Consider the following 16,185-nt stretch of genomic DNA (forward strand, 5'->3'; position numbering starts at 1 on the left):
TAAACTGGACTATTTTGTACAAGATTGTCTGCTCAACTAAATCAGTGTACTGTAATTGCCAAGTTAATTCCCTGGCAGTGGCTGCAGGTGTGGTTTTTAATGATAATTTAATGGTATATTTTTGCTGAATAATGCTTGGTAGAGTATTTTGCCAACCTGTGTGCTCCCTCCAGCAAAATTCACTGATAAAACATATATTTTGGTTTAAGTGATAAATGTATAAATTAAAGATGGACCGATCCGATATTACGTATCGGTATCTGTCCGATACTGACCTAAATTACTGGATCGGATATCGGAGAGAAATAAAAAATGTAATTGATCCATTAAATATCAAAAAAGCACCTCACAAAACTTGCGACACGCCGTAACTCGGTTCATAACCGTAGCACGTGGGAGCAGTATGCGTCATGTGACAGAGCAGCTGTGTGTATTTGTAGCCTCGCTACCAACCCGGCATTTCATCTCCGAGGAAGTTATCCGAGAGAGAAGTAAAGTAAGTGTGTAAGTCCATCTCTGAATGTTTGTAAAGCATTCCCGTGTTAAGCTCAACAGCCGATATATGGAGCGACTGCCTCTCTCTCTCCCTCCCTCTCCTGCTGCTACTTCAATCATGAAACTGATCAATGATCAGCTGATCGGCTTTTCTGTCGCGAGTCCGTCTCTCTTGTTTGTTTTTGGCCCACTTTGCACCAGAAAGAGGAAACCAGCAGCTGAACAACAGCAGCACGTTTAACCTTGATAAGCTGTTGTTAGAATTTATTTAATATTACTTTTTACACCAGGATCCTTTTCTACGTAGCTGATGGCTGGTAACTGTGCAGGGGCGGATCTAGCAAAGTTTAGCCAGGGGGGCCGATAGAGCATGAACAGGGAAAAGGGGGCACAGAGATATACTTTTCTTTCTTATTCTCATTTAAAACGTCTAGCTTTTAATAAATAATTATCTGAATCTTACACCCAAAGTTTTAATCTGATGAAAAATGTATAGAAGTCCATTACTGTATATAGTAACTGTTAAGTCTAATATACCCTAGTAAGCTATAGTACTTTTTCCATCTGTGCAGTCTGCAATTCTGTTGAAGAAAGATGCTGAATCTATTTAATTATTCTTGAAAAAGAATTGATTTCTGTGCATTTTATTTCACACTGCATCAAATTAAAGTTGATTACGTCAATTAAGCATCATGAGGTGGAGGGTGGTTCCCTATTTTTTTTTTTTGCTGGGAGTTTTAGAACCCTATTAGTTAGGTTGCTTAATATTTCTGCTAAGTACTCTTTAAAATACCAGAATAGGGAGGATGGAGTAGGTTTAAGTTTATTAGATTGATCAGTATTGCTGAACTATGAAATGTTTTGGGTGCAGTGTATTTTTTGCATACAGGTATAACAGAATAGCTTTAGTGTTTGTTTTTTTGTAACTTGAGTATGAACTTATACAAAAAGCAGCAAGATATTAAAAAACATTTTTATTGATTAAAAAACATTCTATATCGGATTCATAGCGGTATCGGCAAATATCCAAATTTATGATATCGTATCGGACATAAAAAAATGGTATCGTGCCATCTCTAGTATAAAACACTGACTCCACAGGCTCACAGTTTATCATTCTTTATAAAGGAGTTGGCTATACACTGTTCCATTAAAAGACTGTAGTGTTTTACTGTATGTAACACTTTTTATTTTATGTAGACCTCCAAAGCCTTTTGAGAATTTATTAAATAATTCGTACATTTCTTTAATTTAATGAGATTCTCTTAACATACTGGACGAGGCCTGGCATGGCAACATGAGATAAGTTTTGCTTTGCACCGCTTGGTATAAAACTGCATATCATCCACATACTTTGCTTTTGACTTTGGGCGGATTGCTGAGATAAGAGCCTGCTTCATTATTTAGTTAGTTAATACACTGAGGTTTTAAGGAAGGTACATGCTTCTCTGGGCTTCTCCACTTAAGTCTTCACTGAGCTAATACAGGTGTAGCAATGGCATTGCTTTATTTCTTTCTTTTGACATTTCCAGTGTTTGTGAAGCAGTTATATTAACCAATCAGGTTGTGTGATGCTTGGAAGTCAGCCACCTTACTTGTAATGGTTGCTGTAAAGTCTTGATTAGGCTTCAGTTATAGTAAACAGCCACTAAGAGTTAATAGCCAACATTGTGTCAAGGTTGATGTTTGGGGTTTTGGAAATTGTATACTTTTACTCTATTTCATAACCTCAGCCGCACAATTAACCTGCTCTTGCATTTCATTTACATTAGGTCCAATCCCCAGCAAATAACCTGGAGATGGAAGTAACATTAGTAGTGTTATATTTTCTTGAAACACTCGGGAATTACATGCCTCACATGGAAATTAAACTTATGCTGAGGAAACGACAGTTTTGCCCAAAACTACATAGCATATTTATTATTGATTGAGCTGCATGCACACGTTATTAGTCAGGGAAGATTTTAACTATTATTCAGCCATGAGCTCTTTTTTTCTAAACTGTGGGAGTTTCTTTTTTTCATATCTTGTATTAAAAGCCTGGCTGAGTCATTGAGAATGCTGTTTACCAATGCTAACCTTTAAGAGAGAAGGAACAAGGCCATTCTGTACTCCTAACAGAGTAGCCTTGTAAGGATCACATCAACATTTGCAAGTATCTAACATTAAGGTTGTGGATAGACCTCTTCAAGGCAATTTTAATTATAGAGCCTGCAAATTCACCAAAATTCTCAAGCCTTTTAACCACTATACCAATGGGATGGCCATCAACATAAAGGGTTTTGTTTTTTGCAGGAGACAGCAAAATATAATCCAATATAAAAGCCTGTATCAGTGAGCATTAGAGCTCCATTAAGAGGAATTATATAACCAGTCCAGTTCCAAAACATTTCAGCTAACAGCACAACAGCATCATGTTTTCCTTTCCGCAGAGTTGGTCCAGTTGGTGGAAATGACAGTTTCATCAGAAAGAAGAGGGAATCATTTTTGTCTCAGAAGTTTACTTTCAAGATAGATGAGTGGGGACTCCTGTTTGGGTTTGAGCTATTTAACAGCTTTTATTTATATAGTGTGAAATATTGAATTTTGTTCTTCTTTTGTTCAACTTTTCTAATGTATTTTGTGTTAGCGTTTACATTAGTTATATGGCCTTAAAATGTTTTTAAAGTCAGCCATATTAAGCTGGATCAATTGTGCCTAAGTAAGACCAAATAATAATGGATTACATTTATATAGCGCTTTTCTAGGCACCCAAAGCGCTTTACAATTCCACTATTCATTCACTCTCACAATCACACACTGGTGGAGGCAGCTACAGTTGTAGCCACAGCTGCCCTGGGGCAGACTGACAGAGGCGAGGCTGCCATATCATGCCATCGGCCCCTCTGGCCATCACCAGTAGGCTGTATGGTAAAGTGTCTTGCCCAAGGCACAACGATCAGGAAAGAGAGAGCAGGGGGATCGAGCCGGCAACCTTCCGGTTACAGATGAGCTTCCCAATCCCCTGAGCCACAGTCCCCCCAAATGATACCAAATCATCGATGCTAGTGAATACGTGCATTCGATCTAATTTATCTTCCACTTTCTCCCTTTTTCTTCATTCACCTTAATACATACAAACTTGTGCCAGACATTTCTACTTATTTCTATATTTACATCTTAACAGTAAAGTGGAATACAAACCCACCCCCCCTGTAATAACTCCACGGCCGAGCCGTCCACGGTTTCATGCTTTTTAGCATCTTTATTATCACGGTTGCTGTTCTACAATCGGCTGCAGCTTTCCACCTCGCAGTCACACACACTAACAACAACAACATCAGGACCTAGTTCAATCTACTTAAGTGGTTGAGGTGTGATCGCCCATACCGTCCAGGTCTCTTTGGGGTTGTGTGAGGACAAACAAAACCTCCCAAATCAAACACATGGAGCTTCTTGGTGTGGTGACTAGGGCTGCTTGATTATGGCAAAAATGATAATCACGATTATTTTCACTGAAATTGAGATCTCGATTATTTGACGATATTTATTTAACCCTTAAAGACGTACCATAGAACCAAGTCCGCCAGAGCTTATATATATATTTTTTTACATGTTGTAGTGCCATTTTTGGGAGCATTTCAAGTTGCTATACATCAATACAACTGTTATAGCCCATATTTTAATAATATGTATGCATTAAGTCCATAGTAATTACATTAATTACAAAAAAGTGCAATAAACTACAAAAAAATTGAAAATCATTTTTGTTTTTTTACATATATTTCTACTTGGAGAAATTTAAGAGGTTTATCCCTCAAAACTTTAAATACAAAAAAGTTGCAAAAAATAGTTTCCCACCACAGGAAATTTATTTTGAGTGTCTTCATAGTTTTATTTTGGAGATACAGCAATTTTTATATACTGCAGGAAAAACAAAAAAACAATCCTATGATGCAAATTTGCAAAGAAAACAGCATGTGCATCAAAATAAACTATTTCCAGCAGTGCAATTCGAGTTCTAAGCATCCCAGAAACTATTCAGAAAAGTCAAACATGACCAGTATAGGCTTTTAAGGCCTACAAGTAAAAAACTAAATTTTCCGTGAAAATGACATAACTTCCGGTTTCGGACAGGAAATGGCAGACATGCGATAGTTCGCGTTGTCGTCGTTTTCATTGTGGGAAGTGTTACGAACAGCTGATCGGATCGGCAAAGCATGTTTCTGGAATATTATGTTTTTGTTCCCGCAAGCGCTTTTTATGCAATTTTTGCAAAGCTTTATGTGGAAGGAAACCGTGACCGAGGACAAGCTGATGCCATAAGATGTAAGTACAACTCCTCTGGTTTCATATGCAAAACAAATTATTGTGCTAGCTTGCGCGGTTCCGGTTCTACAGGGATTTAAAGGGTTAACAACAACAATGTATTGAATAATGACTTTAAAAAATAATATAAAATAGTGTGCAAATACTGATAACAGTGCAAATGTTTTGCAATATAAAAAATAAATGAAAAATGTAAACATCTATGTTTAGTGAACTTTGCAGTGTTGCTCTGTGGTGCAGCTGTGACACCATAGCAAAGTTTACACACTATGTCTAATTGAGCCCAGTTCTGACTCCACGAACCCATGTTTCCACACCACTGAAGTTTTTTTTTACCTCTCTTTTCAACCAACGGCAGTCACTCTCCTCTCCAAATAACTTCTGCTTAGCTTTCCGAGCTTCCCTTGGGTCCTCTAGTCTTAATTGTTGTGATGCGTGTTCGAAATGCAGAGAAGTGCGCTCGATTTGCCACACAGAGCAGCGCGAGAGTAAAGCATGAGGGAGGGGCTAATAATCGGCTCGGTCATTTGTAATGATCGTTGAAAGCCCAGATCGTAATCGTGATTAAAATTCGATTAATTGAGCAGCCCTAGTGGTAACCCCTGGTGAAGAAGGGAGCAGCTTCTTTTAGTGTCTTTCTAACTAAAGCAAACAGTAGAGCTGGAGACTGTCTTGTCAGAGGGAACAAAAATGAGTCATATTCTTCCTGTTTGGGACACGCTACACTTGTTTTTAAAAAATCATTGGGATGACGGTGCTGAAGCTGCCCACGGTTGTGATAATTTAACGTTGTGATAATTTAAAAGAAAACAACAACAACATCATTATCTTTCTTTATCCCTGTTGTTTCTTCTACATAATTACTGCTTTTTCTTGTTGTGCCCCACATTATTTTTTTTCCTCTCTCTTTCACTTGCTGTCTTACCATGTGTCTCTTTGGCTCTCCCCCTTGCTCTCACAGCCACAGCTCTTATGCTAATGCCAGTATTAATTATTATGCTAATGTGTCTGTTAATCACTATGCTAATGTCACTGTACCTACCTGTCAAACTGGTGCTAACGCTGCATGCAAGGGTCTGTCTTTTCCTGCTTTCTCCAACTCCCTCCATCGCCTTGAATCTTCTTTTACCTGTTTTATGTATTTAATCAGTCTTTAAATGTCTTTGAATTTGGTGGAAGTAGTTCATATTTCATATAGTTAGATTATGTGTCTCACCTTCGCTGCTTTTTGATTTCCCACTGAGCTTTTAAATGCTACTCTTTCTCCACTTTTCCTCCTTCTCTCACTGTTGTTTTCAGTTTCTTAGACACAACATTGCTGATGCTGTCCACAGACTAAAAAATGCGTTCCTCCATACTCCATCTCATCAGACTTACACACATTATATATCACTTCTTTGTTTCTTGCTTATTTATCCCCCATTCATTTATTTGTGCTGCCAGATGCTCGTGGAGTGCAGTCAGCTTCTTCAGCCAGTAGGCGTGAACCATGTCAGGGCCTGGTGCTGTCCAACTTTTCATACTGGTAAACCTTTCTTTGATGTCTGCCACTGTGATGGTTACTGGACCCTGTTCAGGGGGGTTGCTGTGGTCTGCCCTCAGATCCACTAGCGTCCTTTTCCCGTATGCTCTTCCAGTATTGTTCCGTCTCCAGCCTTGGTGTTGCTGTTCTCATATTGTTCCCCTGTTTCCAAGGCCTCAGGTATGGACAGCTTGCTGTACATCGTACCTTCTTCATTGTACCTTTCTGCAACTCCGATAGTTGGCTAACCTCCCTCCGTGCTACCTTGATCTTAGCCTCTAGCCTCCTTCTCCATGGAGAGTACTGCCCCTTGTGGCTGTTCAACTTGTAGCCAAGCATCTCACTGATCACTGCTGCCGTATTGTAGATCAGCTTGTTAGTCTCAGTAATGGTGGCTGTGGGTATCGTATAGTACTGCATTAACATCATCTAGCAGACCTTCTGAGGGTACTTCACGTAGTCTTGGTAACGAGACCCTCACTGGATACAGACACCCCAGGTGGGAATCCAACTTGCGATCCTCTGCTCCAAAGGCGTGTAGTCTAACCACTACGCTATCCAGCTGCATATAATTTTGGAAACGGTTTCAAAGCTATATATACAGTGGGGCAAAAAAGTATTTAGTCAGCCACCGATTGTGCAAGTTCCCCCACCTAAAATGATGACAGAGGTCAGTAATTTGCACCAGAGGTACACTTCAACTGTGAGAGACAGAATGTGAAAAAAAAATCCATGAATCCACATGGTAGGATTTGTAAAGAATTTATTCGTAAATCAGGGTGGAAAATAAGTATTTGGTCAATAACAAAAATACAACTCAATACTTTGTAACTAGGGGTGCAACGATATTCGTATCGATATTGAACCGTTCGATACAGTGCTTTCGGTTCGGTACGCATATGTATCGAACAATACAACATTTGTAATTTATTTTATCAACTTTCCTTCTGACGATGCTGTCTGTGTTGAGCGCTCAGTGAATCTGCGTTCGACTACTCCGCCTAGGCTGCACTGTCGAGCGCAGATCCACTGAGCGCTCAAAACAGACAGCATAGTCAGAAGGAAGAGCGCAGGGCACCTCCCCCACCCTCATTCAGATCTGGCGTTTGGAATTATTTTGGTTTTCATGTGACGTATGACCCTGAAGGTAAGCGAGTCATGGACTAAAGTAAAACAGTATGTTGGATGTGCCATGCAATGCTCAATTACATGGGTGGGAACTAGTGTGTTAGCGCAGTTAGCCCGTTAACGTGTTGGCCGTCTAGCCCCATGCACGGGGCGATCGGCGGTAGCTCGTTAACGGAGATTTGCCGTGTTGTGGTGTTAAGGTCATTTCAACGAGATTAACCTGAAAGCACTGGTGGGAACACAACGAATATGACTGCACATTTACGCCGACATCATCCTAGTGCAAAGACAAAAACAACAAGCATGCTACTAACTTTAGCCGAGTCATTTAGACAGCTGTTAGCACATGATTCTCCTTATGCTGCTGAGAATATAGCCCAGAAGAAGCGGATAGTATAGCTTTTATTTTGGAAAGAGACATTTCTCTGTAATAAACTCTCTTTTCCAAAGATGAGTGATTCCTCAATCAGATACAGGGCTTGCAATATCGCTAGCCTGACGTCCTGGGGCTAGCGATTTTTTCAGTCGGGCTACCAAAATCTATCTCTTCCCTGCCCGTCGGGCTATTGTAGGAAGGAAAAATATATGTCAATGCTTTTGCATTCTTTCAGAAATGTAGCTGGGTAATTATGTCATTGGCATTGGTGAGCCACTGTCAATATGTGACATATTGAAATCGCGTTTGAATTTGCGCTTGTTTTTTTGCTTTCACTTTGCAATCGTGAGAACTGTGTATAGAGCTAAATAACCAGGGCTGCACATAAGTGGTCCGCAGGTGCGCATTCGCTGTCAAAATAAAAAACACGCACAAGGGTTCCCTTTCAGTCGATTCACTCGGTACAACACATAAGTATGGGATATCACGCCCTCGCGTGTCCTGGCTGAAGAAACCTTTATTCACGCCTTTACGGCAGATGACGTGTGATGACACGCGCAAGGCCCCGCCCGCACATATAGCCGCTGCCATCACCGTCATCCCTCAGTTCTTACGCTCTTCACCTCGCTGAGAACACCTCTGCTGAGTTGGGCTAGCTAGCTACTGCTAGTTAGCTCCGTTGTCTGCCAACTTGAACCTAGCTTAACTGCCCCTGTTGGTGTTAGCCTCCACCGCCCAGCTGGTGCGTAGGCTGCCCGCGGAGCGCTATTTTCAAGTTTTTCTTGTGCAGCGTTTCGCTTTGCGTTTTGGGAATGGACTCCAAACCGAAGCGAGCAAAGCAGAAATCTTCTGTTCGCCCCTGTCCTCAGGGATGTGGTTTCTCTTTGCACGACAGCGACCAGCACGATGCCTGCCCTGTCTGCCTGGGGATCGTCCACGCTAGGAGAGCGTTGACGGAGCCCGAAGCTTGTGCGTTTTGTCGCCAGCTCCGACGCTCGACCCTGGAAAGACGGGTGACGTTTGTGGAAAGAGTGCTGGGACGCTCGGCTGTCGCACGGCATGACCCTCTTCTTTCCGAGTCTGGAGCCCCGGCTTCGTCCGAGTCCGAAGACGAAAATTTTCAGGTCGATGTCCCCGCGATTAGCTGGGCTGACCACATGGAATACGTTGACGGGTTAGCCGATGACGGACCGGAACCATGCAGGAGCGCTGACGGGCTTCAGCCTGGGTTGAAGCCCGCCAGCGCTCCCCAGGAAGACGATGACGTGCTGGACATCGGCCTGGACATCCATGGTTTGTCGGAGGATGAGCAGGAGAGCTCATTGTTGACCCAATATGCCGCCGCTGCTGCGCCGGTCGGCCACGATGACACCTCTCTTTTCTCCCTGTTTCGCCGTGCCGCTGAGAAGCTGCAGGTGGACTGGCCCTCTCCTCCACCAGCTCGGAAGCCGTCGCGGTTTGCGGGTTTTTTCCTTCCACCGGAGCCCGCAACGGCCAAAAACTGCCTCCCCATGTTCCCAGACTTTCTCTGCGAGCTAACAGCGTCATGGGACAAACCTCTGTCTACCCGCGTCACTGTGCCCGGCTATGGACAGTACATGGAATTGGACGGCGCCGAGGGAGCTGGTTTAGCTAACCCACCCCCTATGGAGCCGTCTCTGGCTGCTTATCTGGCCCCGTCCCATAACCATGGTGTCGGTGGCCCCGCAACTCTGCCGTCCAAGCACTGCAGATTCTCGGCCTCGCAGCTGGAGAAGATTTATCGGGCTCAGGCCGGCACCGCTCGAGCCATGAGCTCCGTCACCATGCTCCAGACGTACCAAGCAATGTGCCTGGCGGAGCTTGGATCGCTGGTTCCGGAGGACAGCCCGCTGTCACCTCTTCTTAACGAGGTTAGAGTCACCACGGATTACATCCTCCGTGCGTCTCGCTGTGCAGCGCTCTCCCTGGGCAGAGGGATGGCTTCGACAGTGGTGGCGCAGAGGCACCTGTGGCTGACCCTCTCCGACGTCCCTGATAGAGACAGAGCTGTGTATCTGGACGCACCAGTGTCTGCGGCTGGGTTATTCGGACATTCACTTGAAGCCATTCAGGCTAGATTCGATCTGAGGAAGAAGCAGACGGAAGCTCTGCGCGACATCATCCCCAGACGCCAGCCCCAGCCCAAGCCCACTGCTAGCTCTCACAGGCCCGCCGCTCCTCTGACAGCTGGCAAGAGACCGGCGCCCACTGCTGGAGTGGGAGGGCCGCCGGCGAGAGCACGTACTCCGGCCCGAGCTCCACGCCAGTCGGCCTGGGGCAAAGGCCCTCCCCCGGGCCCCCGACGGGACCCGACGCCCAGGAGGAAGAAGCCTCAGCCCTCCTAGCTGTGATTGCGAGTGGGGAAGGGATCCGGCAGCAGGGAGACGCTGCTCTTACCCCTCTGTTGCCGCACAAGAGGTGCCGCTTAAGTTCTGTTCAGGTTGTCAGCCCCAGAAGGCGCTGCACTTCCCTATCGCGGTCTCCCAAGCACATAACCCCTGCACACGGTTCAGATGTGTTGAATGTTCAAGCGACCACATCGAGTGTTCCCGCTGTTTTTCATTGTTATGCCCCGGAAAAGGTGCACCCAACAAAATGTATAAATGTACATGTTCCCATGTTGCAATCAATAAAGAGTGTGGTTTACTCTCAAACAATCTCAAATGCTCAACCTGCAGGCGAAATGAGCCAGGTCAGGCAGGGGATGCAGTCCCCTGCAGACACACTGGGGGGCGACGGCGCCCCGCCGTCAGTGCTGCAGGCCAGCCGGCTGGCTGCTCACTTCCCTCAGTGGCGTGCTTGCGCCCCCTCTCCGTGGGTGCTGCAAACCGTTGCCATGGGTTACCGGTTGCAGTTCCGGGTCAAGCCGCCTCGTTTCCAAAGAGTCGTGAACACGATTGTCAACCCCGAGGCAGCCTTGGTACTCAGAGAGGAAATACAGGCGCTATTACAGAAGAGAGCAATACGGGTGGTCCCCGCTTCGGAGACGGACAAAGGTTGGTACAGCCGTTATTTTGTCATTCCGAAGAAAGGGGGAGGGCTTCGTCCCATCCTCGACCTGCGAGTCTTGAACACGTACCTACGAACGTACAGGTTCAAGATGCTAACACTCAGACAGCTCCTGAGTGCAGTCGGCCCGGGAGATTGGTTTGCGACAATCGATCTAACAGATGCTTATTTTCATGTCGCTATACACCCGAAACACAGGCAGTTTCTGAGGTTTGCATTCGAGGGCGTAGCCTACGAATACCTAGTGCTGCCGTTCGGGCTGTCGCTCGCTCCCCGCACCTTTACGAAATGTGCCGAGGCAGCGCTAGCGCCCCTCAGGAAGAGGGGCATCCGCATCTTGGCCTACCTGGACGACTGGGCTCTCGTGGCTTGCTCCAGAGAACAGGCGGAGACGCAGCTGTCGCGGGTTCTGTCACACATTCAGACACTGGGGTTCTCTGTGAACTTTCAGAAGAGCTCGCTAATCCCAGGTCAACAGATCGCTTTTCTCGGTCTGGAAATATGCTCTCTTTCCAGCCGCGCACGGTTGTCAGAGCACAGAGTGGCCGCGTTTCATCGCTGCCTCGCTCAATTTCAGCTGGGACGCAGACTGCGTTTCCAGACGATATTGCGCTTGTTGGGCATGATGGCATCTATGATCGCCGTAGTGCCGCTTGGGCTGTTGAAAATGAGAGCGTTTCAACGCTGGACTCTCTCTCACCGTTTGTGTGCTTCGCGTCACCTCCGGAGGAGGCTGCCGGTAACTGCGTCTTGCATGCTAGCTCTCCGTCCTTGGAGGGAGCCCGGGCTACTGCACCAGGGCTCTCGGATTGGGAGGGTGTTGTTTCGCAAGGTGGTGTCCACAGATGCTTCCCTAAGTGGGTGGGGAGCGCTGTGCGAGGGTGCGTCAGTGAGAGGGATCTGGTCCGCGGCTCAGCGCCAGCTGCACATCAACCACTTAGAGCTGTTAGCAGTGTTCTTAGCTCTAAAGCGTTTCCGTCCAGTCCTGCAGGGCCAGCATGTCTTAGTCAGGACGGACAATTCAACAGTGGTGTCTTATATAAACAGGCAGGGAGGAACACGCTCTCTTCCCCTGTTGCAGCTGTCTCGCTCTCTGCTGTTATGGTGCAGTGTTCATTTTCTGACTCTAAGAGCCACCCATGTCCCGGGCCACCTGAACCTGGGGCCGGACCTTCTCTCCAGGGGGGGTCCTCTGGTGAGAGAATGGAGGTTACACCCTTCAATAGTGGCTCAGATTTGGGATCTATTTGGCGAGGCGCAAATAGATCTTTTTGCTTCCAGGGTGAATGCTCACTGCCCCCTGTACTTCTCCATAATCGACCACGATGCACCCTTGGGCTTGGACGCGCTAGCGCACCAATGGCCAGACGTGCTCCTGTATGCATTTCCCCCAGTGGAAATGATATCTCCAATTCTGGAGAGGGTGCATCGGCATTCCCTCTCTCTGATCCTGGTGGCCCCTTGGTGGCCCGCGAAGTCGTGGTATGCAGAAATAATCAGCCTGCTTGCAGCAAGTCCTTGGCAGCTTCCTCTCCGCAGGGATCTCCTCTCTCAGGCGGGGGGGGAAGTGTTTCATCCGCGCCCGGATCTGTGGCACCTTCATGCTTACCTGCTGAGAGGTTAAACTTGGTTGCTAAGGGTCTGCCACCTAGTGTGGTAGCGACGATTCAGAGCGCCAGGGCCTCGTCTACTAGAGGCTTGTACGCTTACAAATGGCGAGCCTTCGAGCGATGGTGCCAGGACCGCCACACTCTCCCATTTCAGTGCTCTATTGTGGATGTTTTGACATTCCTGCAGGAGCTGTTGGATAAAGGCCTTTCGTTTTCGACGATCAAGGTTTATTTAGCGGCTATATCTGCTTGTCATATCGGTTTTGACGGGGTGACACCAGGTGCGCATCCCCTCGCCGTGCGTTTTCTGAAAGGGGTTCGCCGGCTGAGGCCCGTGCTTAAGTCCAGTGTCCCTGCTTGGGACTTGTCTTTGGTGCTGGAGGCCCTTTGTGGCCCTCCGTTTGAACCCGTTGAGTCGGTGGATATGAAACTTCTTTCGTATAAGACCGCATTACTTCTCGCTTTGGCCTCGGCGAAGCGAGTGGGGGACCTTCATGCGCTGTCTGTGCATCCTGCCTGCACACAGTTTTCTCCTGATGGCCGCAAGGTCGTATTGCGTCCGAATGCCGCCTATCTTCCCAAGGTCATGCCGGCATCTTATAGTTCAATGGAGTTTGAGTTGCTGAGCTTTTGCTCCCCTCCTTTTGAATCTGAGGAGCAGAGGAGGGTGCATTCTCTTTGTCCGGTGCGTGCGCTACGCACCTACATTGAGCGCACTCGGGATGTGCGTTTGTGTGACCAGTTGTTTGTCTGCTTCGCTAATCCGAATAGAGGTAGAGCTCTGTCCAGACAGAGGCTGTCCCACTGGATTGTAGAAGCTATCTCGCTGGCATACAGCACCGGAGGTTTTGCGTTGCCCCACGGGGTGGGAGCTCATTCCACCAGGGGGATGGCGACCTCATGGGCTCTTTTTAGAGGGGTGCCTGTGGCTGATATTTGTGCAGCGGCTAATTGGGCGTCGCCGCACACTTTTGTGCGGTTTTATCGGTTGGACGTTACAGCCCCTTCGGTGGCTCATGCTGTCCTTTCTGCTGGGTCTACCACTCACTGAGGATGTGGTGGTCCCGTTCCGGTTCGGTGGCTGCTCTGCGGGGCGTGTATATAGGTCCCATACTTATGTGTTGTACCGAGTGAATCGACTGAAAGGGAACGGTTAGTTATGTCTATAACTTCTGTTCCCTGAAGGAGAGGAACGAGGTACAACACAGGGTGGCCCCACTGAGCAGTTGGCTCGGTGAAGAGCGGCTATCGAACTGAGGGATGACGGTGATGGCAGCGGCTATATGTGCGGGCGGGGCCTTGCGCGTGTCATCACACGTCATCTGCCGTAAAGGCGTGAATAAAGGTTTCTTCAGCCAGGACACGCGAGGGCGTGATATCCCATACTTATGTGTTGTACCTCGTTCCTCTCCTTCAGGGAACAGAAGTTATAGACATAACTAACCGTTAGGGTTAAATTTAAAAACTGTATTTTTGAGTTAAAATATATATTTATAATTTTAATAAATGACAAATTAAAAAGGCATGAACATTTTTTTTGTATCGAAAAAATATCGAACCGTGACACCAAAGTATCGAACCGAACCGTGAATTTTGTGTATCATTGCACCCCTATTTGTAACATAACCTTTGTTGGCAATAACAGAGGTCAAACGTTTACTATAGGTCTTTACCAGGTTTGCACACACAGTAGCTGGTATTTTGGCCCATTCCTCCATGCAGATCTTCTCGAGAGCAGTGATGTTTTGGGGCTGTCGCCGAGCAACACGGACTTTCAACTCCCGCCACAGATTTTCTATGGGGTTGAGGTCTGGAGACTGGCTAGGCCACTCCAGGACTTTCAAATGCTTCTTACGGAGCCACTCCTTTGTTGCCTGGGCGGTGTGTTTTGGATCATTGTCATGTTGGAAGACCCAGCCTCGTTTCATCTTCAAAGTTCTCACTGATGGAAGGAGGTTTTGGCTCAAAATCTCACGATACATGGCCCCATTCATTCTGTCCTTAATACGGATCAGTCGTCCTGTCCCCTTGGCAGAAAAACAGCCCCATAGCATGATGTTTCCACCCCCATGCTTCACAGTAGGTATGGTGTTCTTGGGATGCAACTCAGTATTCGTCTTCCTCCAAACACGACGAGTTGAGTTTATACCAAAAAGTTCTACTTTGGTTTCATCTGACCACATGACATTCTCCCAATCCTCTGCTGTATTATCCATGTGCTCTCTGGCAAACTTCAGACGGGCCTGGACATGCACTGGCTTCAGCAGCGGAACACGTCTGGCACTGCGGGATTTGATTCCCTGCCGTTGTAGTGTGTTACTGATGGTGACCTTTGTTACTTTGGTCCCAGCTCTCTGTAGGTCATTCACCAGGTCCCCCCGTGTGGTTCTGGGATCTTTGCTCACCGTTCTCATGATCATTTTGACCCCACGGGATGAGATCTTGCGTGGAGCCCCAGATCGAGGGAGATTATCAGTGGTCTTGTATGTCTTCCATTTTCTGATGATTGCTCCCACAGTTGGTTTTTTCACACCAAGCTGCTTGCCTATTGTAGATTCACTCTTCCCAGTCTGGTGCAGGGCTACAATACTTTTCCTGGTGTCCTTCGAAAGCTCTTTGGTCTTGGCCATGGCGGAGTTTGGAGTCTGACTGTTTGAGGCTGTGGACAGGTGTCTTTGATACAGATGATGAGTTCAAAAAGGTGCCATTCATACAGGTGCCATTCATACAGGTAACGAGTGGGGGACAGAAAAGCTTCTTACAGAAGACGTTACAGGTCTGTGAGAGCCAGAGATTTTCCTTGTTTGAGGTGACCAAATACTTATTTTCCACCCTGATTTACAAATAAATTCTTTACAAATCCTACCATGTGAATTCATGTTTTTTTTTTCACATTCTGTCTCTCACAGTTGAAGTGTACCTCTGGTGCAAATTACTGACCTCTGTCATCATTTTAAGTGGGGGAACTTGCACAATCGGTGGCTGACTAAATACTTTTTTGCCCCACTGTATATAGCTTTGAAACCTTTTCCCAAATTCATATTCTGCACCATCTTTCAGCTCTGGCAGATCTCCTTTCATTCACAAGACAATTTTTGCTTTGGCAGAAGCTACAATCCATTGAATGGTTAACCTTTTCATAGTTAACCATACTGTTACATAAGTATAACTTAGTTCAAGCCAGCACTGGCAATGACATGGACAAATGAGATGGCTTAATGAAATGTCTAAAGGGCCAAAGAACAGAGCAACAGTATTCTTTAGTTTAATGAACTTGATTCTCAGTGGTGTGAGTAGAGGATAAAATGTGGGAGTGGGCCAGAGAGAGACAGAGAGATATAAAATTCGTTTGAAATTGGTAACTCTGAGCAGAAGCTTTTTCACACTGTCTAATTGACTTTAAATTAATGGCACTAAGTTTAGCATTTCGATCATTACTGTAACTGTGATGGCAACCCTTTGGTTTTTATAGTGCATGCCACTGGGATGGGTATACTGAGATGTCAGTTTGGTTGTTTGATGAACTGCACTCTACATTACCACTGTTCTTTGAGCATAAATTAATACAAAGGGTAACTTTGTTACAGAGGGTGGCAAAGTAGAAAATGTAAATGTATCTCAAATGAATGCCTTCATGGTTACAGGATTTTGGTGAGAGAACACTGGACTCCTTGTCTGTGATGGATATATAGAAAGATGGCGAGCTCAAATTAGTA

The 16,185-nt window shown here is 46.1% G+C and overlaps 1 protein-coding gene across 3 annotated transcripts in view; it reads left to right on the forward strand.

Moving 5' to 3' along the window:
• Window positions 1-16,185, forward strand: part of LOC309708141 (voltage-dependent T-type calcium channel subunit alpha-1I-like) — a 229,018-nt gene that overhangs the window by 25,301 nt on the left and 187,532 nt on the right. The window contains exon 1 of one of the 3 annotated variants that reach the window (XM_082535918.1): window positions 4,638-4,803. The exons of 1 other annotated variant lie outside the window; for it this stretch is intronic. Coding sequence is in view for 1 of the 2 variants with exons in the window: in XM_082535917.1 (XP_082392043.1) it covers window positions 7,461-7,472 (12 nt within the window). In the remaining variant the exon portion in view is untranslated. Of the gene's footprint in view, window positions 1-4,637; window positions 4,804-7,171; window positions 7,473-16,185 lie in introns of those variants that run through there. One more of the 3 variants, XM_082535917.1, reaches the window with a different exon arrangement.

The sequence above is a fragment of the Aulonocara stuartgranti genome (genome assembly GCF_965226115.1).
Source record: "Aulonocara stuartgranti genome assembly, chromosome: 6".
NCBI classification, from domain to species: domain Eukaryota; kingdom Metazoa; phylum Chordata; class Actinopteri; order Cichliformes; family Cichlidae; genus Aulonocara; species Aulonocara stuartgranti.